Source organism: Podarcis vaucheri (genome assembly GCF_965113315.1).
Source record: "Podarcis vaucheri genome assembly, chromosome: 6".
NCBI lineage: Eukaryota > Metazoa > Chordata > Lepidosauria > Squamata > Lacertidae > Podarcis > Podarcis vaucheri.
In genome coordinates this window covers 44450039-44473408 of record NC_138764.1, presented here as the reverse complement: position 1 = coordinate 44473408, position 23370 = coordinate 44450039, and the positions used below count along the sequence as shown (strand labels likewise).

The 23370-nt window shown below is 45.0% G+C and overlaps 1 protein-coding gene and 1 long non-coding RNA gene across 6 annotated transcripts in view; one reads left to right on the top strand and one right to left on the bottom strand.

Moving 5' to 3' along the window:
• The window catches only part of LOC309534981, a 131822-nt gene that overhangs the window by 76395 nt on the left and 32057 nt on the right, over window positions 1-23370 (bottom strand). The window lies entirely within an intron of this gene.
• The window catches only part of DNAJC6 (DnaJ heat shock protein family (Hsp40) member C6), a 55654-nt gene that overhangs the window by 2323 nt on the left and 29961 nt on the right, over window positions 1-23370 (top strand). Inside the window, exon 2 of one of the 5 annotated variants that reach the window (XM_082227554.1) lies at window positions 9336-9513. In XM_082227554.1, the coding sequence (XP_082083680.1) occupies window positions 9501-9513 (13 nt within the window). In that variant the 5' untranslated portion in view covers window positions 9336-9500. Of the gene's footprint in view, window positions 1-8995; window positions 9514-23370 lie in introns of those variants that run through there. The other 4 variants (XM_082227551.1, XM_082227550.1, XM_082227553.1 and 1 more) reach the window with 4 other exon arrangements.

Genomic DNA, 23370 nt, shown 5'->3' with positions numbered 1-23370 from the left:
GACCTAATGGTCAGGGGTCACCTTTACCTTTACTACTTCACACTGCCAAAGCTGCCCAGAAAAATGGTGTACCAGGGTGAACACTCCTAGGTTTTGAGACTTAATTCTCCCTTACATGCTAGCTTTGTACATGAAGGGAAATACATGAAGGGGAATATATAATGTGCTCCCGCTCCTATTGTTGTACAGCCCAGGAAACCTTTTCAACTTGATTCTGCTGAATGTATAAACATGTGCCCTGAGAGATTATTTAGGGATACAAAGAAAACATCCCTGACTCTAGATCAAAGTGATTAGGGCCAGTCTCCTCATTGGTACATGACTAGGGATAGACAAATTTGTCATTTTTTATATCTTTCAGTTTTCCAAACTTCAGTTCTCAATAGTTTGCAAGTGGTTTTTTTAAAGTCCCCCTAATATGCACTTTGTACTGTTTTCCATTTTGCCCAATACAGATTGATGCAAAGCTATTTCTCCCAATAAAAGAAAGTTCATTTTTTAAAACTAATATATGCATTTTATGCACACTTGTCCCCAGTATATGGAGAGAAAAAAATACACATCACTTGGCAAACAAGTACATTGCAAAACTCTGAGAAGTGCAAATTTTTGAACCATGACTATTTTGTTTCACAAATTCACTAGATTTGCCTTTAAATGTGATCTGAATCAAGTTTCTCCCCCATCTCAGAATATGACTCATTTGGCTTGTTAGTGTCAAAGGGGCACTTTCCCTGGATTCTATGACTCACATTCTCAAGCCATCTGGCTGCATTACGTAAATTCATCCCTTGTTTTAAAGATACCTCTGACTTGGTGCTCTTTTTAATTATTATTGCTGCACTTTGGCCACACAGTGCAAGATGCATGATGTGCTTTGTTAACCAGTAATTGGACTGGCTACATAGAAGATCCTAGCACAGGCTGCAGAGTATACTTACTCAGGACTCTGAGCTCGACTGAACATAGCAGGACTTACTTCTGAGTAAACATTGTCAGTGCCTGAAGCTACATTGCATTTTCTGCAAGTTGAGCATAGTTCTGTAATTCTTTAGCGAAGCCAAATAATAGAAACTGTAAAAAACAAAGTTTTAGTATTTTGTATTTTGATGGGGCAGCTTCTGTTAATTGTTGACTGCTATTTTATATTGTGTTTTACACAGTGTTTTAATACAGATCATTTTAATTTTTTATAGTTTTAAAATCATTGCTCATAGCTGTCAACTTTTCCCTTTTTTTAAGGGAAATTCCCTTATTCCAAATAGGATTCCTTGCAAGAAAAGGGAAAAGTTGACAGCTATGTCATTGCTCCTAGTTGCCTCACACAGCAACAATTCCCAGAGTGGTTTAACAATCTTTGAGGGGAATAAGGATCTCTTAAGAACACTCAGCGTCCTTAGCTAACTAGACTTCCCAGGATCCTTTGGAGGAAGACACAACCCCTTAAAGTGGTATGACACTCCTTTAAATGTATAGTGCGGATGCGGCCACAGTTGCACTTATCCTAGTACTACACATGGACATTTTAAAGTGCATCCTACCTCATTCTTGTGTGGATTTTTAAAGGTTAACTCTGGAGAAATCCTTTAAAAGGGTATTTAAAACATTCTCAGAACACATACACAATGCAGAGTACTTACGAGGTGAACCAAGGCCTACCCTCTCCTTTGGGTTGTTTTTTCTTATTTTAACACTTATTTCATCCCATTGCACCTCTTCCGTGTACTTTAAACACTATAAAAATGGTACAGAAAGTTACTGCATGCTGCTTTCCATGTAATGGTATGTACAAAGGGCATTTAATGAACAAATAGATGACCGATCCCATGTACTGATGGCTATTTCAGAATGGCACAGGATACCACGTACCCAGTTATTATGCCCCACAGGTGGCATAAGGCACAATACTATGTACTATGTATATACCAGTACTATGTATATGCCATTTTCCATACGTACATTGCCCATTTGTACATACAGTTACACACTTGCTGAAGAATTTTCAAAGTGTTTTTACTTAAGGCACGATGGCTTAAAGCTGCTCCAAGAAGCTTTGCACTGTTACAGCAAGCAAGCAAGCAGGCAAGCAAGCAAGCAATAAATAGATAGATAGATAGATAGATAGATAGATAGATAGATAGATAGATGATAGATAGCAAGCCCTCAGTTGACCTCCTAAGTACAATGGTTGAACCAACCCTCAGAAAGAATCGTAGATCTAAAGAACTAAACTGCAGGTCCCAAATCTAATCTAATCTCTGTCTACCCTAACTGGAAACAGTTCTCCATGTTCTCAGATACAGACCTTTCCTCAACACCTGCTACTTGACCCTTTAAAAACAAAACAACACAATAACCCTATGCGGTAGGTTAAGCTGAGTGACTTGCCCAAGGTCGCCCAGTGAGCTTCATGGCTGATTGGGGATTTGAACTCTAGTCTCCAAGGTTCTAGGTTAGCACTCCAACCACTATACCACACTGGTTTTTATTATGAGCTCCGCCCATGTGGCCCAGATCTTCCCAACATTATTTGAATAATGTGGGAGAAGCACAAGCTGCAGTGAACCCCACACCACCCAAGGACAGACCTTAGGACATGGTAGGCCATGCTAAAAAGAATACTAATAATCATTTCAAATATTTTTCAAAATGACAAACTAATGGTAGTGTGGGTCCACCACAATCATTTGTGTGCACCCAATTCTAAAATGCATGTTTCAGGACTATGGAATCTTGCCCACCCTCCCATCGCCACCACTACTGCAAGGCTTACTTCTAACAAGTCATTCCTCCAATATCACATTTTCATCAGCCCAGGCTCCAGTTTGAAAGTGAATCCAGCTAGGAGATAAACAATTTGTGTGGTAAAAGGCAGGGTGCTGTGGAAGGAGTGTTCTGAACTCCTTTCTTTACTGAGCCAAAATAGGCAAACTGGTGTGCTTGGTCTCGGAGGACAGTGTTGATATACAGTGGTACCTCGGGTTACATACGCTTCAGGTTACAGACTCCGCTAACCCAGAAATAGTACCTTGGGTAAAGAACTTTGCTTTGGGATGAGAACAGAAATCGTGCTCCGGCGGCGCGGTGGCAGTGGGAGGTCCCAATAGCTAAAGTGGTGCTTCAGGTTAAGAATAGTTTCAGGTTAAGAACAGACCTCCGGAACGAATTAAGTACTTAACCCGAGGTACCACTGTAATGAGATGTAAGTGTTGTCGAACCAATTGAGAGCAGTGGCCATAAAGCTATTATGTTAAATATACATGCAAATCGCTAAGAAAACTCAATATGGTCACATCTGACTTCAAAAGAGGAAACCACCCCAAAACGAAGAGATTGATAAAAAGGAAGTTAACAAGCAAAGCCAAGGGGGTCAAATCTCTCTGAAATGCTTGGGAGTTGTTTAAAAACACAAAATTAGAACTGGCATGCATACTGCAGATCAGAAAAGGTACCACCAAGGCCAAGAATATGCCAGTATACAAGCAGAGTAAAGGAAGCTATTAGAGACAGTAAGGTTTCCTAAAAATTGAAGTTTTGAACATGCGCGAACAGAAAGGAACAGAAATTTGGCAAAAGAAATGCAAGCAGACAATGAGGGATGATAAAATTACATAACATTTTAGGAGGACATTGCTAAAAACACAAAGACAATCACTGTCAACAAAATCTTTAAATATATTAGTAGTAGGAGAAGCAGTAGTATAGGGAGGGAGTGATAAGGGAGTTAAAGGCGTGCTGAAGGAAGATAAGGATTGCTGGATGAATTATTTCCATCTGTCTTCACAGCAGAATATATCAGATCCTCCAAGTGTCCCTATTTTAGCGGGACATCACGGATTACAGAAGCCCGTTCCTAATTCTGATTGGATCCGTGAATGTCCCGCTTTCCCTGCCAGAGCTGGTGGCGGCTATCGGCGCAATTTTTTTTTATTTTTTTGCAAACAGAGCCAGGAAGTGTGCGCGCGAGTATCACTCTTTACTTTTTCCTATCTCTATGGACACGCCTGTTTTCCGTACAAAGACTTGCTCTGACAGCGGAGCCAGGAAGTGTGCACACGAGGATCACTCTTTACCTTTTCTCTATGGTGCTAGCCTGGACTCATCATCCACCGGTGGATCCAAGGCTGCTACCTAGACCTGTCCGAGCTGTTGGGCATGTGGCATGTCGGTGCCCAGTAAACTGCCCATGAGCAGGCGGGAAAGGCTCCTTGAGGGGGTCCCTCTCTCTGTTTCCCCTTCCCCCCTTCAGGGTCTCCCGTATACTCTGTGTGCCTCAATGCCAGGATCCCCACCCCACCCTAGTGCATTAGCCATTGATTGCAGATAAGCTGACTCTATTCTGCAATACTAGAAATATCTAAGAAAAGAAAGAGCGAGCGTGCTAGTAAAAATGATCTCAAGCTTTCTTAGTCCTAATTAAAAGTTATTTGTCCAATGGGCATTTGGATAGCTAGTTAAAACACACATCTCTCATGTATGGTCAGGGAAAGCCCCCCTCCCCATTTTTGTGTGTTAGCAGACTGGAGAAAGAAATTGCTGGGGGTTGGGGGGGGGGAAGAGTGAAAAAAATGGCTGGAGCAATTGGGACAAAAATGGCTGGAGCAATTGGGACCCCATTTCCCCCCCCCCCCCAAAAAAAAAGCTTTGCTCCCTTCCTTTGATCACTGTACTGCTTCAATCTTCATATTGTGTTTCTTTTTGCCACTATGTGACCCCTGAGCCTAGGGGATAAGTAACAATACAAGCTTTAGAATACATCTGAAGGCAGGCCTGTATAGAGGTTTTTAAAAAATTGTTAATGTTTTTTGTTATGCTTTTATATAGGTTGGAAGCTGCCCAGAGTAGCTGGGGCAACCCAGTCAGTTGGGCAGGGTATAAATATTATTATTATTACTATTATTATTATCAAATAGGATGTCCCTATTTTTTATCGGAGAAATGTTGGTGGGTATGGAAAAGTGAGAGGGGAAATGCAGTGGAAAGCACAAAATAACAGCCAAGTGCTTGCAATGTCATGTAGCTTCTTTGGAAACATATAAGCATGACTGCTCACTAAACAACCCATTTAGAAGCTTTCGCTCTTCCTTCTGACTCCCTCTTGAGGCTTATATATTATCAGTAGATGTCTGGAGGCTTGCAGCCTGTATTGTCAGCACCAGCCTTATCCACCTGTAGCGCATCCTGGCTAATTACTGGTTGCACTCCTCATGAGCAAGTGGCCAGTCTAACAGCTGCTTCTTTGCATCCAGGTCCTCAAAATGTTCTAAAAAGGGTGGTTTGCCTACTGATGGAGTGGGGGAAATGTTTAGCTTTGTTAATGTTCCCACCCATCTTTTTAAACTATGTTGGTGCTGTCTTTTCATATCTATTTCTTCTCATCAAAAGCCACAGTGCATAGGGGTAAGCAGCCATATTGACCCTGACTCACTTTAAAAGTTGCTTAAAAACATTTGAGCACTGGAAACCCTCTGTAAAGCAACACTTTGCGGCAACTGCTCTTGGAAAGTTTAATGCCTTTCATTCATTTCTATGAAAGGTCTGCCACTTGCACAATCTTCTCAAACACCTTGACAATTCTACAGTGAAACAGACATTGTTCCATTGAATAATTGTGGAAGAATTCATTGATTGCCTCCCACCCTCTTTCCACCTGCCCTCCCAACTTCATACATTCTTTATGAAATTACATTCATTCTCTTGGATGAGGAAAGGAGCAAGAGAATGACATACAGACTGAAATTGCTTGATAACTACTGCTGAAATGAAAGCCTTGGGAGAATAATCAATAAAAAGGGAAAGGCTGCTTTATTTGGCAAGTCAATGAAGAAAAACACAAGGCAAGCAAAACCAGACAGGATGCCAGTAATGTTAGAGGAAGACATTTTTGAGGGACTGAATAAATAGCCTGCTGGACAGCAAAAGGAGGTGGCTTGGAACTTCCATCAGCTGTATGTTTCAGAAGGTATGCTTCTCAACTGCCATTGACGGGAAGCCCCACTGGGCTTGATTGCATTAAGAAGTTACCCATTGGGATGGGGTGGTTTCAATACAAAGCGCTTATGAGTGGACTTCAGAAGGGATAGCTCTGCTCACTAATCAGCTGATTGGTGCACAGAGCCAGCCCCTTTGAACTTGTTACCTGACATCATAATAATGCCAGGTGATTGACAGATAAGTGGTGCCACAAGGGTAGGAAGGTTCTAGCTCACCAGCCAGATCCAGTTATCCACTCCTAATCTAGGTGGCAACAAACAAATTTCATCTTACATAACAGTATTTTGGGGGTCCCAGCTACCTCCTTCTGGAGAGCCAATGTGGCAGCAGTGGGCTTTGGCTGTCAGTTGGAATATTTTAAGTTCACCTATGTTCAACCTGTGTATTTGTAAATAAATGCAAATATTACAAAATCCAATAAACCTCCAGTAATCCTTCATTTGAAAGGAAAGCACAAACCTCTGGAGCTTGTCACAGCTCAGACAAGCAGAGAGAGCATAACAATATACACAGATTTAATTTATAGAAGTCTAAATGCAATCACTAACAGGCCACTGAGTGGAAGTCCTAGTAATGAATATAAGCACTAGTAATGAATACACATCTTGATGTACTTCAGTGAGCTGCAGGCATAAAAGAAAGCATTACATTTATCCAAATTATCTCAGTAGTTCTTAGTTGCATTCTCTTGCAAACATTTAGCATTTTGCACATAGATGAAAGTGCAGCAGCATCTTGTGCTAAAGAATGTGCATGGATTGAAGCTGGGACAATAGCAGAAAGCTTTTTCCATGTTCACAGACCACTGTATAGATCTCCGAAATGTGTAGATATTGGTAAGAATACCATCCATTTCAAAACCCTTTTTTGTGTTTGCTATAGACTATTCTAGCAATATGTATTAATATTATACTGGTTCAGCAACTTATATAGCATTTAGAAACACAATTTTATAAACAAACTTATGCGGAGGAGCAACGGAGGACCATCTTTTTGTATGATACGATCAATCTGTAAATGTTAATCCATTCTAATAAGCTAATCATCTTCATTGTACTTGTGTGCTATAGCCTGGCTGACAGGATTTGTTCAGGAGCCCAGAAAGGATTAATTGGGATTCTAATGAATTTGCACTGAAATCACTCAATTTCACTGCCACTCTACCCTTGTTCTATAGTCCTTCTGTATCACTGTACCTAATGAGAGGAGAACCTAGCCTCTATCTGGGTTAATGAAGTTAGGACAATATAAGCATGAGAACGCAAAAAAACTTCTGACACTCTATTTCATAAAATATATATTGCCTATGGTTGTTTTTTTTATGTTGGCTGAAGAATGATTTGTGTTGCTTTCTCACATCATGGAATAATTATGGTCAGCCTCAGGCTCTGGGATTTTTGTGGGTCAAAGGAAGAGTAAAAGCTTCTCAATGACAGGGTACAGCTCCCAGGCAATTTGGAGTCCAACAGCTCTTTCTTTTCTTCAAATAATTGCTCTTCTTTTGATTTGCTATAATAACAGATGAATCATTAAGGTCATCCTAAACCTAGTGACTTTGGGCATGGTGACCAGTTGCTCTTTGATGTTTTTGTGTGTCACAGTTCTGCTGGCTGATCATCATTAACCTGTCTCCATGTTGACCCAGGCTGTGTTAATGTTCTAGGGAATGGTGTAACCCTCTAGCCACCACTCTCAAAACATTTCACCCCATAGTGACTTTGTTGTATCATTTACTATCACAACCTTTTTCCTGAATCTACTCCTACCTATCTAGCAAGTAAGACCTTCCAGTTTCCCAGGCTGCAACGTGATGGTAGAGAAGTTCATTTGTAACTGCGCTTCTCATGCTGACCCCACCATCAGGTTTTGTTTTTTTAAAAAATTGTTTTAGATTTATATATAGTACATATATTCACCCCACCAATAGTTTTTGCAAAAGTCACAGAGGTTAGCAGCTGCAAGTCAATTGCATTGAGCCCTATAGCTGCTTAAATTGAGTTGATGTCATTTGTAGTTCTGTGTTACTCCCAAAGTGAATAGTAAGGCCTTCACAGTCTTGGAAAATGAAGCACCCTAGAGGTATGGTTAGGACTGCAGCCTTTGTAAACAGAGCTGTAGTAAGGCTATAGAAAAAATGGCTCAAGCCATAGGTGGCAGGTTTAACAGACAGAGCCTGTTTCTACAACACTATCTTTTCCTTTCAGAAAAGGTTTCTTTATGGACGACATTAGGGCATGCAAAGGAACTCAACTTATTTCAGCAAGTTAGGGCCACTTCCTTCCAGTGATATGGTTGTTTTTGCTTTTCTCTTTCTGCAGATGGGCCACCTATTGCCACCTTTTAGGCTGCAAATCTGTGCAGTCTAAAAACCCTGTTTAACTCAATAATACTTACTTTTTAACTAGCATAGCATCCAGTGTTTCAACACCCACATGTACCTGGATGCTATTGTTGGACAGACCCCCATCTACTTCGCTTTTCTTTTAACATTCCAGTTATCCTGATTACAAACTCAGGATAGCTCTATGCTTCCCTTCCCCTTCCTTTGGTTGTAATCTCTCTCGCTCTCTTTCGCCCCTTCCTAAAACAAGGGAAAGAGGCGGCAAAATTTTTTTAAAAAAATAATCTGGGAGAACTGGGACGTGAGAAAGTGCTGGAGTCAAGAGTGGAGGATGCATCACATACAGGGCGTGGGAGGCAGCTGGGAAAACTTCCGCTTTGATGGAATTCTGCCGGCTGACTTAAAACCGAGGAACACTCCTGGGTTGTGGAACGCGGAGCTCTGCAGCTTTCAGTAGGGCTGCTCCTGCTGTCGAGCCCCCGCGTCCCCTTCCTGCATGACCATTGAGATTGACAGTTGCATGGCTGGCGATGCTCTGTGCGCGGAGAGGAGAAGCCCAATGGCAACGGAGGCACGGCTAAGGCGGCTCCCGGATTGCTTCCGGGCACCAGATCGCTGGAAAGCGATGTGCTCCCTAATGGCCAGGCCCCGGCTCTCGTCCGTGGAAGGCGAGGCGTGCCTTGCCCAGGCTGCTCCAATCGCTTCCAGGCAGAGAGGCGGGGACGGCTGGAGGGAGGCGGGTAGGCTGCCACCGCGCGCGCATACACCCACCAGCTCGCTCGCCAGGAAGGCCCTGCTGGGGCTGCAGCCCCCTTTCTGGGCGTGTGGCTGCCTCCGCCTCTCGGGGAAGGTTATGCACTTGTGATTCCCTTTCTTCCTCCTCCTCCTCCTGCCGCTTCCTCCTTTATGCCAGTGGAGGCCCTCTGTGCCTGACTAGCTCATGAGCCTCCTCGGGAGCTACCGGAAAAAGACCAACAATGATGGCTATGAATCTTTGCAGCTCGTGGACAGCAACGGTGACTTCTGCGGCAGCCGGGAGCGAACCGGCGGCGGCGGAGGCGGCGGCAGCATCAGCAAACAAGGGGTGATCCCCGCGGTGGTGGCGGCAGCAGCAGCAGCCCGGAGCCCAGCGCGACAGCAGCACCAGCCGCTCGACTGCAGCACCATGGACAGCTCAGGTAGCGGCTTTAACTTCTTGGCCGGGGAGGGGAAGGAGGCTGTGGGTGATGGGAGGCTCTGGTTACAGCCCCACCTTGCTTCCCAGCAAGATATGAGAGGCCCAGGCGTGCTCTGGTGCTGGGAGGATGGCAAGGCTGGCCGGGGTCCAGGCCATCCTCCGGTTTCTGAGGCAAGGAAACCTAAGAGGGCCAGGTGTTGCAAATTTAAAGAGCTTTGAAGACCAGCTAATGAGGAAACGTATCCCAGCTGTCACTCTCTTCTGTTAATTGATGGGGAAAGGAGTGAGGAGAGATGCAAAGGAACTGCTGAGGTCAGTGTATTGTTCTCAGGATGTGTGCTAAGTGGGCAGGAGAGTGATGGAGGGAAGATGGCTTAGGTTTTGTTGGCTGGTGGTGTGCCTTATTAACATAAGTGAAGAAATCATAGTAAACTCAGGGTGATCACTGGAAAGAAGGAAAATTATTTTTCAGAAAGTATTGGGTCCATGTCCAGTTTATCTTATGGTGAACATGCTTAAGAGCAGTTTTAAAAGGACCACATTATAACAGTGGAAAAAGTGCTTTGGGTCATTGTTTAATGGGGGTAAAATACAACTGAATATCAGATGTGGAATAAATGTTGATGTTATATTGGACATGAAGGCTACTAAACAATGGCTCATTTGTTTCTGCAAACAACTATCCTGAGTGGCTTGGCCAAAAGAGTTCTTTTGTTATCTGTAAACGCTAACAAGCATGCTGGTATTGTCTCTAGATCTATTGATAGGGAACAACACAAGAATAAATTAGGAAACACTGCTTTATTGGCAGGTAAATAAAGTTGTGCCCCCTCACAATAGCAAAGGGAAGGAAAGCTTGGATGTAATTTTGCTGGAATGTTTTCTTCATGACCAGTGGAATTAGACTGGCATGCTGCATGAGTTGGGAAACTACCCCCACCCCTTGCTAAATCTTCCAATTGTATAGCCAGATGGCTCACAGGATTGGTAATGAGAAGCTATGCACTTCAGGGGTCCTGGTTCAGATTGGCCTGGATTGCTGAGAGTAGTTATTGATGGATTATCAGCTATGTACTGAAATGTGTGGATGGGTGTGTTCCTTCCTTCCTTCCTTTTTCTTTTCTTTTTTTTAAAAGGTATTTCAATACTATTGATACCAGCTGTGTTTGCCAACAATTTTATCCATAGCTCTGTTTCATTTCTGACGCTAGCTTCCTTTTTCCTCCAGAGAACATCTTCTTGATGTATAAGCAGTTTCCACAAAGTGATGTGCTGCCAGTCCGTTTAAAAATATATTCTCATATCCAGTGAAGTGGAATCCCAAAGCACAACTGTTAGAGTGAGAATATGATAGTCTACAAGTACTTAGTCCCCATCCTTGAATTTATGTGGTGTGATTAACTTGGTTGATATAAAGAGGATTGGACTTGAGAACTGGTTTATTCACTGTCTCAGGGTTGGGGATAGAATTCCAGATGTTTTACATGATATAAGAGTAATACACATGATGAACCATATGGCCTGAATTTGGGAGTCCAGTTTATAATACAATACTACTGAACTAATGGTTTATTTAAAAAAATAGACTCCATGTAGGTTTCAAAATGGTGGAAGAAGAACTAATGCTTCTTTTCAAAACTATCTGCCAGGATTACTCCTCTTCCCCCAATGAGCTGAGCAGATGTTAAATTGTAGCCTGTGCTGGCTAGGCCTGGTGGGAGTTGTGACATGAAGTGCTTGGAGGACACCAGGCAGAGGAAGACTAGTATAGTCACACACAATGCGTTACCTCCACTTGGTAATTAGCAAAAGGCCGAATCCCAGTTTACATGCATCAGTTCGTTTTAAACAAACAGGTGTGTTTAGTGTTAGTGTGCACCCACAATGGAATAACTTTGATCTAAGAAACCCTTGTCTTGGTCTTGTAGAGGTAAGGAGTCTTTTTTCCTAATTGTTGCTGATCAGAGAAGGATGTAAGGGGTAAAGCTTTGGAAGGAGAAATGAGGTCTGTGCAAACTCACAAATTGTGCTGGACTTTCCAGGTACAGTTCAACCCTCTTGACCCTTGCCCATCTTGGCTTCTTAAAGCTAACCATAGGAGATTAATAGGGTCCAGGGAGTGATTGGTGCTTCATTGGAATGGGTGAGGAACCATTTGTCTTGAAGTAGGCGGTGGTGTGTCCACTCTTTAAGAGAACCTCCTTAGACCTGGAATTCAGTGGCAAATATCCTCTTTTTGGAGAAGGTGCTTGAGAGGATCGTTGCAATTGAGCTTCAGACATGCTTGGAGGAAAATGAATGTCTGGATCCATTTCAGTCTAGCCTCAGGCCCCTTCATGGCCCTAAACTGTCTTGATCACAGTGGTTGATAAATTTGTTAGAAGAGAGATGGAGGGGAGTACAATCCTGTTTATTCTTCTTAGATGCTTTTGATACCATTGACCATGGCATCCTTCTGGAGCAGCTCAATGAGGTGGTGTTTGAGGGCACTGTATTTCAGTGGTTCCACTCCTACCTCCAGGGTCATTTCTAGAAAGCATTTATGGAAGGCCACTGACACCACTGGAGTTCCCTGTGGTGTTCTATAGCAGTGTTCTCCAACCTTGGGCCTCCAGCTGTTTTTGGACTACAACTCCCATCATCCCTCGCTAGCAAGACCGGTGGTCAAGAATGATGGGAATTGTAGTCCAAAAACAGCTGGAGGCCTAAGGTTGGGGAACACTGTTCTATAGGATTCCAACTCGTCCCCCATGCTATTTAACACCTATATGAAGTCCCTGGGAACTGTCACCAGCAGTTTTGGAGTGAAGTGTTACTAATATGTGGGTAGCACTTCTATCTCTCTGTTCCATATGAATCAAGAGAGGTGGCTGAGGTATGAACGCAATGATGTGGGCCAACAACTGGAAACTGAAGCCTGAAAGGACAAAGGTATTATGTGTTCCAAGTCTTGAGTTGAAGAGGTTCTGTACAGGATTGCAGTCCCCTGGAAGGATCAGGCTTGTCACTTGGGGATATTCCTCAACCCAGTGAAGTCACCTGAGGCCCAGGTAGCCTCTGTGGCCAGGAGTGCCTGTTTCCAGCTCCAGTTGGTTTGTCAGCTACACATTGTGGGTTTCACCTTGATCTGGTAACTTCCAGATTGGATTATTGCAGTGCTCTCTATGTTGGTGTGCCCTTGAAGTCAACTCAGAAACTTCAGCTGGTTCAAAATGCAGTGACCAGATTACTGGCTAGGGTTTTCCTTAGAACTCTTGTATAATCCCTATTTTAAAACAGCTGCACTAGTTACCATTTTGTTTCTGGGCCTAGTTCAAGGTGCTCACATTAGTGTTGAAAACCCTACATGACTTAGGCCAAAAATACCTGAAAGGCTTACTCCTTTCCTGTAGCATTCTAATATTGCCAGAGGATACCCTTTTGGTTGTTTCACCATCCGCAGAATCTCAACAGGTGACACTCTGGGAGAAGACATGCTCTGTGATAGCCTCTGAGTTTTGGAATTTCCTCCTCACAGAGATGTATCTGGCACCTTCACTATAAAGCAAGCTTACTCAAACTCGGCCCTCCATGTTTTGAGACTACAATTCCCATCATCCCTGACCACTGGTCCTGCTAGCTGGGGATCATGGGAGTTGTAGGCCAAAAAAAAAAAAAATCTGGAGCACCAAGTTTGAGGAAGCCTGCTATAAAGCTTTCAGTGAATGCTGGAGACATACATCTTTACTCTGACCTTTGACAACTGAGAAGCGTGTTTCCAGAAGACATCCTATTCCTGTGACTATAATTTGTTTTAACAGGTTTTATTACTGAATATCCAGATCTGAAAACAGATATATTCAACACTATTGAATCGACTCATTTAAAATGAGAGGAGGTGTAACTTACCCTTACTTTGTTGTACTGTGTAGTGCAGTATTTGTATTTTATAAATTAATTAAATATTATTTAATTTATTTTAAAAATAATAAAGAATTTTAAATTATTGTAACCTGCCCTGGGACTTGCTGGTGAAGGCAGGTAATAAATGTAATAATGATGTTAATAATATAATCCTAGAAAACTTAAGAGAAACCATGCAAAAGTTGGCCTAATTTTTCATTAAGAGCATTTGCCGCTGAAATTAAGTAAACAGTAAAGAGGAAAGCCACAGGGGGCAAAGTTTTCAAATACCGAATCTGCAGCTTTGAAATCTGATGCTTTTGGTTGAGGCCACAATCAGAACACCACAAATTAATTGGTGTTCCATGCATTAAGGAAGAGACACTCTCTTTCTTCCTCCACCCTAGTTCATTATTCTTCTGTGTTCTGCCCATGGGTAAACATATCTGTAAGGTATAATGTTTTTGAGTATTGCATGTATGTGTCTGTATTGACTTGGTGGAATTGTATTTCTGCAGATCTATAAGCTCTAAGCTTCCAAAGAATATAGGAATCAAGTGTGTTGGCGCTTTATAAATGCCACAAAGTAGTATCTACACACTGGGGTAAAATGAAAGGAAAAACTGAATATAGATTTGCCTAAAGAAATATAACATGTCCTATGAACTTGAGACAGGTAAAGAGATCCTAAAATTAAAATACATATATGCTTCCATTTTATTAGAATATGCTTAGGCTCATAATTCTATGGACCTCTGAGAATAGGCAATTTCAGGCCAGCCCTGGGAGAACCTCTGTGTCTCCTTGCTGGTTATATTTTTTGTCTTGTGCATTCTTGAGATGGCTGAGTTACAATGGAAAACATGACATAAATCTTTTAATACCTTTTTGTCCCAAGACCGTAACATTCTAAATGGCAAATCCAAATACAGTTAATAATAACATAAGACCCCTTCTGGATCAGGCCAAAGGATTGTCTAGTCCAGCATCTTTTTTTCCAGCAGTGAAAAACCAGATGGCAATGGAAAGCCCACAACTGGGACATGAGGGCAATACCAACTCCTGATGCTTTAGCACATTGCCTCTGATCTTGGAGGTAGTCATTTTGGTTCTTTTAAAATTATCGGATAGATTTCTAGTACACTGTTTAGAGTGTTTATTTTCCTTAAATGGCTTACAAGAGATCAATAAACTACATTAAAATTCAAGGCTTGAATAGCAGTAAACAACTGAGAAAATTAAAATACAGTAGTAGATAAAATAGTCATCAGTGGTATGCGGCCATCATGGCTAGTAGGCTTTATCCTTTGTGAAATTGTTTAATCTAGGTTGGAGGCTGTCAGGGAACTGACATCGGAGGAAAGGGAAGTGGTAAGGCTCCCAGAGACTGGGAGAGAGTCAACAGCCAAAGCAGGGACCAGCAGGGGGAGCGCGGGGTCTCTGGAGGAGGATCTCAGTAATGCTGAGAGAGACGCAGCAGCCCAGGCAGGAAGCAGCAGGGGAGAGAAAGGGGTGAGAGACACTTCGAGCGAAAATAGCGGGGAGGTGTCAGAAGCAACTGCAGGGAGACCCATGCTGCGCCGGAAGCTGCCACGTCGTGAGTCCAGGAGACGCGTTTCCGTTAAGGAACTTCTTTGCTGGAAGCGCTTCCGCAGACAGCCACTGTCAGACTCTACTAGTGACTAGAGCAGACATGTCTGAGGAGCTCTGTCACACACAGAGGTTTGTGGGGTCGCACAAACTCTGAAGGGGCACAATTTTAAGCACAAGCAGCTAACCATCCCCGTGACAGCAGTCTGACAGTCACTGTACGCTGCCTGTGCAGGAGAAAGCATCATGAGCAACCCAGTCGGAACCGGAGACGCAGGGGTTGGAGCTGGTCCAAGCTTGGAAGAAAGGTATCAAGCTCTGGAGGTCCAACTTGCGCTGCAGACGGCGAGGCTCGAGGAGAGAAGGGCTCAGGATGCTGACAAAAAGGGGAGAACCACTCAGTTCCCCAGAAAGGTACCAGGATTGGTGCAGAAGTTTGGGGGGGACCCCAAGGATTATCATGCCTTTAGGACTGAGATGCAATATGCTCTGAATGTGCAGTTTGATGAGTTCCCTGATGAGGAATCGCGAGTTGCGTTCGTAATTGGGCATCTTGAGAAGGGGGCGCGGGACTGGGTTCGACCCCTGATGGCAACGCACAACGATATCCTAAAGGACACTATGAAATTCTTTCGTGCAATGGATATCATGTTTTCCAGCGATATTGAGGAAGGGGCGGTACGCAGACAGCTAATGGCTTGCAAGCAGGGAAGCAGATCTGTCCGTGAGTACTGGACTGAATTTACCATGCTGATTCACAGATTGGGGTGGGATTTATCGGCGGCACCCATTCAGATGCTATTTGAAGAAGGTCTTTCTTCAGCTGTGAAAGACGAGCTGGCCAGGAGCCCCAGGGCGGGGTCTATGGATCAGCTGACCAAATCTGCGCTGACCATTGGAGCGCGCCAGGAGGCAAGAGCCTTGGAGAGGCGGGAAGGGAGAGGGGAACGTTGGAAGGAGTTACGCATTCCAGACATTCCTGAGCCAGCTTTCCCGCCGGCAGAGCCGATGGAAATCGGAACAGCCCGCGCGCGCGCAGTTTCAAAGCCCAGTGAGGGGGCGAAGAAGAAGGGAAAGGGAGCCCGGAAATGCTATCTCTGCCAACAGCCAGGCCACTTTGCCAGAGTCTGCCCCCAGAGGAAGGAATGGCAAGGGATGGTGGGAGCTGTTGAGGGGGAAGAGCAGGGAGAAACGGAGCAGGTAAAAGCCAACGTCTGGTTGCCAGCAGGGCACTGCAGCCAGGCCAAAGAGCAGTGAAAGTGCCCCTTCCCCAAGTGCCAGTGCCAGAAGCTCCTCGACCTGCTCTAGTGATTGAAGTGTCGCTAGAGCTGCAAAATGGACACCCCCTAAAAATAAAGGCGCTGTTGGACTCAGGCAGCTCCTGCAATTTCATGAGCAAAGAGTTTGCTGCTGAACACCAGATACAGACTATCCCTTTAAGCAACCCCCTGCAGGTGACCACGATTGATGGCAGGGAACTGTTGGGAGGAGGCGTCAGCTTGCAGACCGTCCCAATGATAATGAGGGTGGCAAGGCACACAGAACTGATAGCGTTTAATGTGGCCACCTTGGGAGGCGCTCCCATTATTTTGGGAATGAGCTGGCTAGCCCTACATGATCCGCTGGTGGGCTGGCATCAAAGAGTGGTTTCCTTCGGTTCCGCACACTGCTTAGAACACTGCAGGGCGGAAAAGGGGTCAGCAGGGGCCCAAGCCACCCTAGCAGGGACGGAAGTGATGGAGAAGGGGAAGGTGCCACCACAGTATGCTGATCTCAGCGACGTGTTCAGCGAGAAGGAAGCGGACCAACTACCCCCGCATAGGCCCTTTGATTGCCAGATCAATTTACTCCCTGGAGCACAGCTTCCTGTAGGCAAGTTGTATGCCATGTCAGACAGGGAGATGCAGGAATTGCGAGCGTTCATTGACAAGAACCTGAAGAGAGGCTTCATCAGAGAGTCCAAGGCAGCGGGGGGTAGCCCAGTGTTTTTTGTGGATAAAAAAAACACGGACAAGCCGAGGCTGGTATGTGACTTTCGGGCCCTAAATGCAGTGACAGAGCCGGCGGCTTTTCCTATGCCCAGGATTGATGATATTTTGACCAGGGTGCGAAAAGGAAAGATTTTTACAAAGCTGGACCTAAGGGGGGCGTACAACCTGATACGTATAAGGAAAGGGGATGAATGGAAGACCACCATGTTCACCCCTTTGGGGGCATTTGAATACCTCGTTATGCCTTTTGGATTACAAACAGGCTCCGCGTGTTTTCAAGCCTTTATGAACCATGTACTGGGGCCTTTGCTCTACAAGAATTGCGTGGCCTTCTTAGATGACGTGTTGGTGTATTCGGAGAATGAGGAGCAACATGTGAGAGACGTCAGAGAAGTGTTGAGCAGGCTGCAAGCCAACAGACTGTGGGTGAAACTGGAAAAGTGTCAGTTTCATACCAAGGAGGTGGAATTCCTGGGGTACCGCTTGTCAGACAAGGGGTTGGCCATGGACCCCGGCAAGGTTCAAGCGGTGCTGGAATGGAAAACACCCAAGACCAAGAAGGATGTGCAGAGGTTCCTAGGGTTTGGAAACTTTTATCGTAAGTTCATCCGAAACTTCGCCCACCTGACGGCGCCCATCACGGACTGTCTCAGCAGCAAAAAGAAGTTTGTTTGGACGGGGGAGGCGGAGCGAGCGTTTGAGGAACTGAAAAGGGCCTTCGCCTCTGACGAACAACTTCTACATGTGGATTTACAAAAAAAGCTGAGGGTCGAAACAGACGCTTCGGACAGAGCCATAGGGGCGGTGCTTCTTCTGCAGCCGGGGAAGGAGGGGTCAGAGTGGCGACCGTGTGCCTTCTTTTCGCGAAAGCTGAACAAATCTGAGAGAAACTACACGGTGCACGACCGGGAACTTCTTGCGATTTATGAGGCCTTCCGGAGATGGAGGCACCTACTAATTGGTGCACAACAGAAGGTGCAAGTGTGCACGGACCATAAGAATCTAGAGTATTGGAGAACTGCGCGAGTGCTCAACCAAAGGCAGTTGAGATGGGCCCAGGAGTTCTCCAAATTTAACTTTGAGATTTGTTACGTACCAGGCCCGGAGAACGTTAGGGCGGACGCTCTCTCACGCAAACCTGAATATTTGGAGGGAGAGGGTGCACCCGAAGAGACCCATGTTATTCCCGAGGACCGCTGGGTGTGTGGGGCGGCTTTGGTGGGGCAAAGGGAACTGGTAGAGGGAACGGTGCAGGATGAATACGCCCAGGACAAACTCAGGGGTCTCAGGAGGGAGGGAGACAAACCCGGGGGTTTTGAGGAGAGAAACGGGGCGTTGTACTACAAGGGAGCGTTATACATACCTGAAGGGGAATTGAGGGAAAAGGTACTCAAGCAACTGCACGATAGCCCCACAGCAGGGCATTTTGGGCAACACAAAACCATGTGGCTGGTTACCAGGGAATTCTGGTGGCCCAAGGTCAGGGAAGATGTGCGGGAATATGTGAGAGGGTGTGACCGATGTCAACGAGCCAAGGGGGAGAGGCGGGCACCGGCAGGTTTATTAGAACCACTACCCACGCCGGAAAGACCATGGGAGGCAGTGGCAATAGATTTCATGACTGATCTGCCCAGGTCCAAAGGGAAGACAGCCATTATGGTTGTGGTAGACCTGTTAACCAAGATGGCCCACTTTATAGCCTGCTCACATGCGGTCACAGCAGAAGAAACCGCTAAATTGTTTGTGGAAAATGTGTTTAGGTTGCATGGTGCCCCCTTGAGGGTGGTTTCGGACCGAGGGAAACAATTTACTTCCAGGTTCTGGAGGAAGCTCATGAGCTTATTGCATGTAGAGGTGAATTTTTCCACTGCCCGTCATCCAGAAACCAATGGGCAGGCGGAAAGAGCTAATGGTGTCCTCCAGCAATATTTGAGGTGTTATGTGAATGACAGAGAGAATGATTGGGTGGAGAAGCTGGCGTTGGCAGAATTTGCCTATAACAATGCAGAGAACGTGTCCACGGGGATGAGCCCTTTTTTGGCCAATCACGGGTGTCATCCCCGAGCCTTCCCAGGGGGGGAGGGGGAGAACTGGAGCGTTCCTGCCGCAGAACAGTTCGTTGAAGAAATGGAAGCGATCCATCGCCAGCTCCAACTTAATTTAAACAGGGCGAAGGAGGAATATAAGAGGCAGGCAGACAAAACCAGAAGGGAAGGGGAAAGCATTAGGGTGGGGGACCAGGTGTGGCTGTCCACCCAAGGGTTACCATTTAAAGGAGGTTGTAAGAAGTTAAGACCCAAAAGACTGGGCCCATTTGAAGTCACGCAACAGGTCAACCCAGTGGCTTTCAGACTCCGGTTACCGAACCACATGAAGTTGCACCCAGTGTTCCACAGATCATTGCTGTCACCGTATATAGGGGACAGAGAGGGGAGGGTCAATAGGGGACCAGCTATGGAGGAAAAAGAACACAGCTACCATGTAGCGGAGATTCTCGATTCCAGGTGGAGGGGAGAGCAAGTAGAGTATTTGGTAATGTGGGAAGGGGAGCCGGAGTCGGAAAACACCTGGGTCAGGGCAGAGGAGGTAGATGACGAGGTTTTGATTGAAACTTTTCATCAGAGATTCCCTAGAAAACCCCAGCCAGTGGCGAGGTTCAGGAGGGAATACTTCGCCACCACCGACGACGAAGAAGAGTTGGAGGGGTTCGCTGATTCCGAGGTGGAGGAGGATTCAGCGAGTCGGAACGAAGACCGATGGAGGGAATTGTTCGAGACGTCTGAAGATGAAGAGGATTCTTTTAGGGGTTTCAGCTCCTCACCGCCCAGAGGAGAAAGTAGGGGCGGGGGAGAGGGGGGCCCTGGAGGGGAGGTGGATGTCAGGGAACTGACATCGGAGGAAAGGGAAGTGGTAAGGCTCCCAGAGACTGGGAGAGAGTCAACAGCCAAAGCAGGGACCAGCAGGGGGAGCGCGGGGTCTCTGGAGGAGGATCTCAGTAATGCTGAGAGAGACGCAGCAGCCCAGGCAGGAAGCAGCAGGGGAGAGAAAGGGGTGAGAGACACTTCGAGCGAAAATAGCGGGGAGGTGTCAGAAGCAACTGCAGGGAGACCCATGCTGCGCCGGAAGCTGCCACGTCGTGAGTCCAGGAGACGCGTTTCCGTTAAGGAACTTCTTTGCTGGAAGCGCTTCCGCAGACAGCCACTGTCAGACTCTACTAGTGACTAGAGCAGACATGTCTGAGGAGCTCTGTCACACACAGAGGTTTGTGGGGTCGCACAAACTCTGAAGGGGCACAATTTTAAGCACAAGCAGCTAACCATCCCCTGACAGAGGCCATTACCACATTTTGTGACAGTGAATTTAATAATTTAACTACTTGCTGGAAGAAGTACTTCTCTGTCCTTAGTCTTCTGCCATTCAGCTTCTTTGAGCGACCCAGTTCTAGTTTTATTCAGAGAACAAAAAAAATTCTCTGTCCACTTTCTCTACAGACATAATTCTATACACCACCATATGCCTCCTCTTTTTGCCTCTCTACCAAGCTAAAAAGCCTTGTGAGGACAATGATGCTGTCAGTACAGATTCTAACAGTGCCATCCCATATACTTCGGTTTGGAAGCAAGTTCCATAGAATTCAGTGAGACTTTCTCCCAGGGAAGATACTGCAGTTTTAATCATGGGTAACATATTACTAGAAAACATTGCCATTGAGAGGCAAACCTGCCATGCTATGCATTGTATGAAACTGCAGCTGTTTTGAATTGGCATTTATTTAGTTTTTAAAGTGTGGAATACTAAGCAACAGGTCTAAGAACTGGGAGAGGGGGTTGCCTTTTCTAGATGGGGTCACACTCACTCTGAAGGAACAGGTATGAAGCTTAGGAATGCTCTTGGGATCATCTTTGTCCATAGAAACTCAGGTGACCTCAATGGTGAAGAGTGCTTATCACCAGCTTTGGCTGGTACATCAACTACAGTATATCCTTTCCTGAACAGGGATAATTTGGCCACTATGTGTGCCTTCCCTCATGGCTGGTCTGGAGGCTGCAGCTGGTGCAGAATGCCACAACCCCAGTGGTGAGTGATGCCTCTCATCAAGCACATATCACACTAGGGCTAAAAGATATGTGCTGGCTGCCTTTAATCACTGAACCAGTTTTAAGGTTCTACTACTAACATATAAGGTCCTGAACAACTCCGGACTATGTTACATTTCCCCCTATGCAGTCTGGTAAGGGCATTAATATCACTTCTAATACATCATGGCTACATTTCTATGTGCATACAAAATACTATAACTGCAGCATGCGATGCATATGCAGGCCTAGCAGGACATAGATTAACCTAACTGCAGCCAGAAATTTCCAAACCCACTTCCTCTATGTAGCTTCCATTGTCTCAACCAAAGTGCCTCTGACTTAGCCTGCTGCAGATTCCTTTCTCTCCATGAAGAGCTTTGTTCCCTCTAGGTATCTTGTGTCTTTCCATCTCCCTTCCTTGCTTTTAGCAGAAAGGCAAGATGGTAACTCAGCCCAGAATGCAAAGAACTACTGAAAACCAGTTCTGTGAGCATCTACCAGATCCTTCAACTGCTTAGTCTATACCTAATGATCAGTGGGTATTAAGGGACTTCTTAACATCAAAAAAGACCAACATACTACAATTATGTCCGCTTCAAATTTACTGTATGCATACTGCATAGCGAGTATACTTTCAAAGTAATCAATCTGAATGCACCAGGATAATGAAAAGAGGCATGTTGCATAAAACAGATAGCAATTTATGCTTGAATATAAAAGCCATGTGGTGAATATTATACAGTTGTTTAAGCTGCTGCATTTGTTCTGCAATAGCTGGTGTGTGTGGATGCATTGTTCAATTGATCACTAGCAAAAATGCTTCTGACCCCAAACTGCTCCTGGGATAATATATTTTCCCTGCTCTCAAGATTTTGCATTGTAAGCTATTATCAATTCTTGCAATCCTTCATGCTTAAAAAAAATACATGAGAATATCTTCATTTTTATTATTTTCATTCATTTAGCTATTCTAATTTTAAAACTGTCTATGGTGAGCTACTCTCTGAAATTTATAGGCATTGCATACCAGTTCTAGTACTTCTATGAATTTAATTATCTTCCTTTTTATGATAAAGGCACATGCATATTTCCAGTTTATTACTTCTAGCAATACATCTTCTGCAGGCCTTGCTAAAAATTCTAATAATTCAGTTGTAATAACTAGACAAATGAGAGTATGTAGAAGACTGTACAGTTCTTTACCATCAGCACCTGTCAGATTCTGAACAGGTAGGAAAAAACATTTCCACTGATTTCCATAAAGCAGTGCTGATGACCATAAGCAGATAATTTTGTTTTGCCATGGTGTGCTTTGTTTTTTGGGGTGCTGGTAGCAGTGATTTCAATATAATTGCTATCTGAGGCCCTAGGGGCGGACATTGGCAATCTTTTGTAATGGTTGAAGAGCAACATTTTTGCCTGGCACCTAAAGCTATATAATGAAGGCACCAGCTGAGCCTCTCTGGGAGGAGCATTCCACAAATGAGGAGTCACTGCAGGAAAGGCCTGTTCTCTTGTTGCCACCCTCTGGGCCTCTCGTAGGGGAGACACACAAAGAAGGGCCTCAAATGAGGATAACAAGTTCTGGGTCAGTTCATATGGGGTGAAGTGGTCCTTGAAATATTGTGGTTCTGAGATGGTTCTGAGCTGTTTAAGGCTTATAGGTGAAAACCAGTGCTTTCAATTGGGCCCAGAAACTAATTGGCAGCCAATGCAGCTTGGCCAGGATTGGTGTAGTATGCTCAAAACCATCTTGCCCTGGTGAGCAACCTGGCTGTTAAATTCTGCACTCTAGCTGAAGTTTCTGAACTGTCTTCAAGGGCAGCCTGATGTATAACGTGTTGCAGTTATCTAGCCGAGAGTTTACCAGAGTACAGACAGCAGAAGTTTTGCTATTCCTGTCCAGTTGGGCCACCAACTGAAGCTGATGGAAGGCACTCCACCTGAGTCTTAAGCAACAGCAATGGATCCAGGAGTACCCCCAAGCTGTGTACCCACTCCTTCAGCGGGAGTTTAACACCATCAAGAACAGGCAACCTCCTATCCATCTGGTCTATGGAAACACCCACTAACAGTGTCTTAGTCTCAATCATCTGGATTGAGCTTCAGTTTGTTGCCTCTCATCCAGCCCATTAGCAAGGCAAGACAAAAGTCCAGGACACCCACTCCCATGCCTGCAAATGTAAAGAAGAAGTAGAGCTGTGTGTCACCAGCAAACTGCTGACAGCATAATCCAAAACTCTGAATGTGAGAGGTTTTATGTACATGCTAAACAGCATGGGGGATAAAATCAAACCCCGAAGAACCCCACATTGA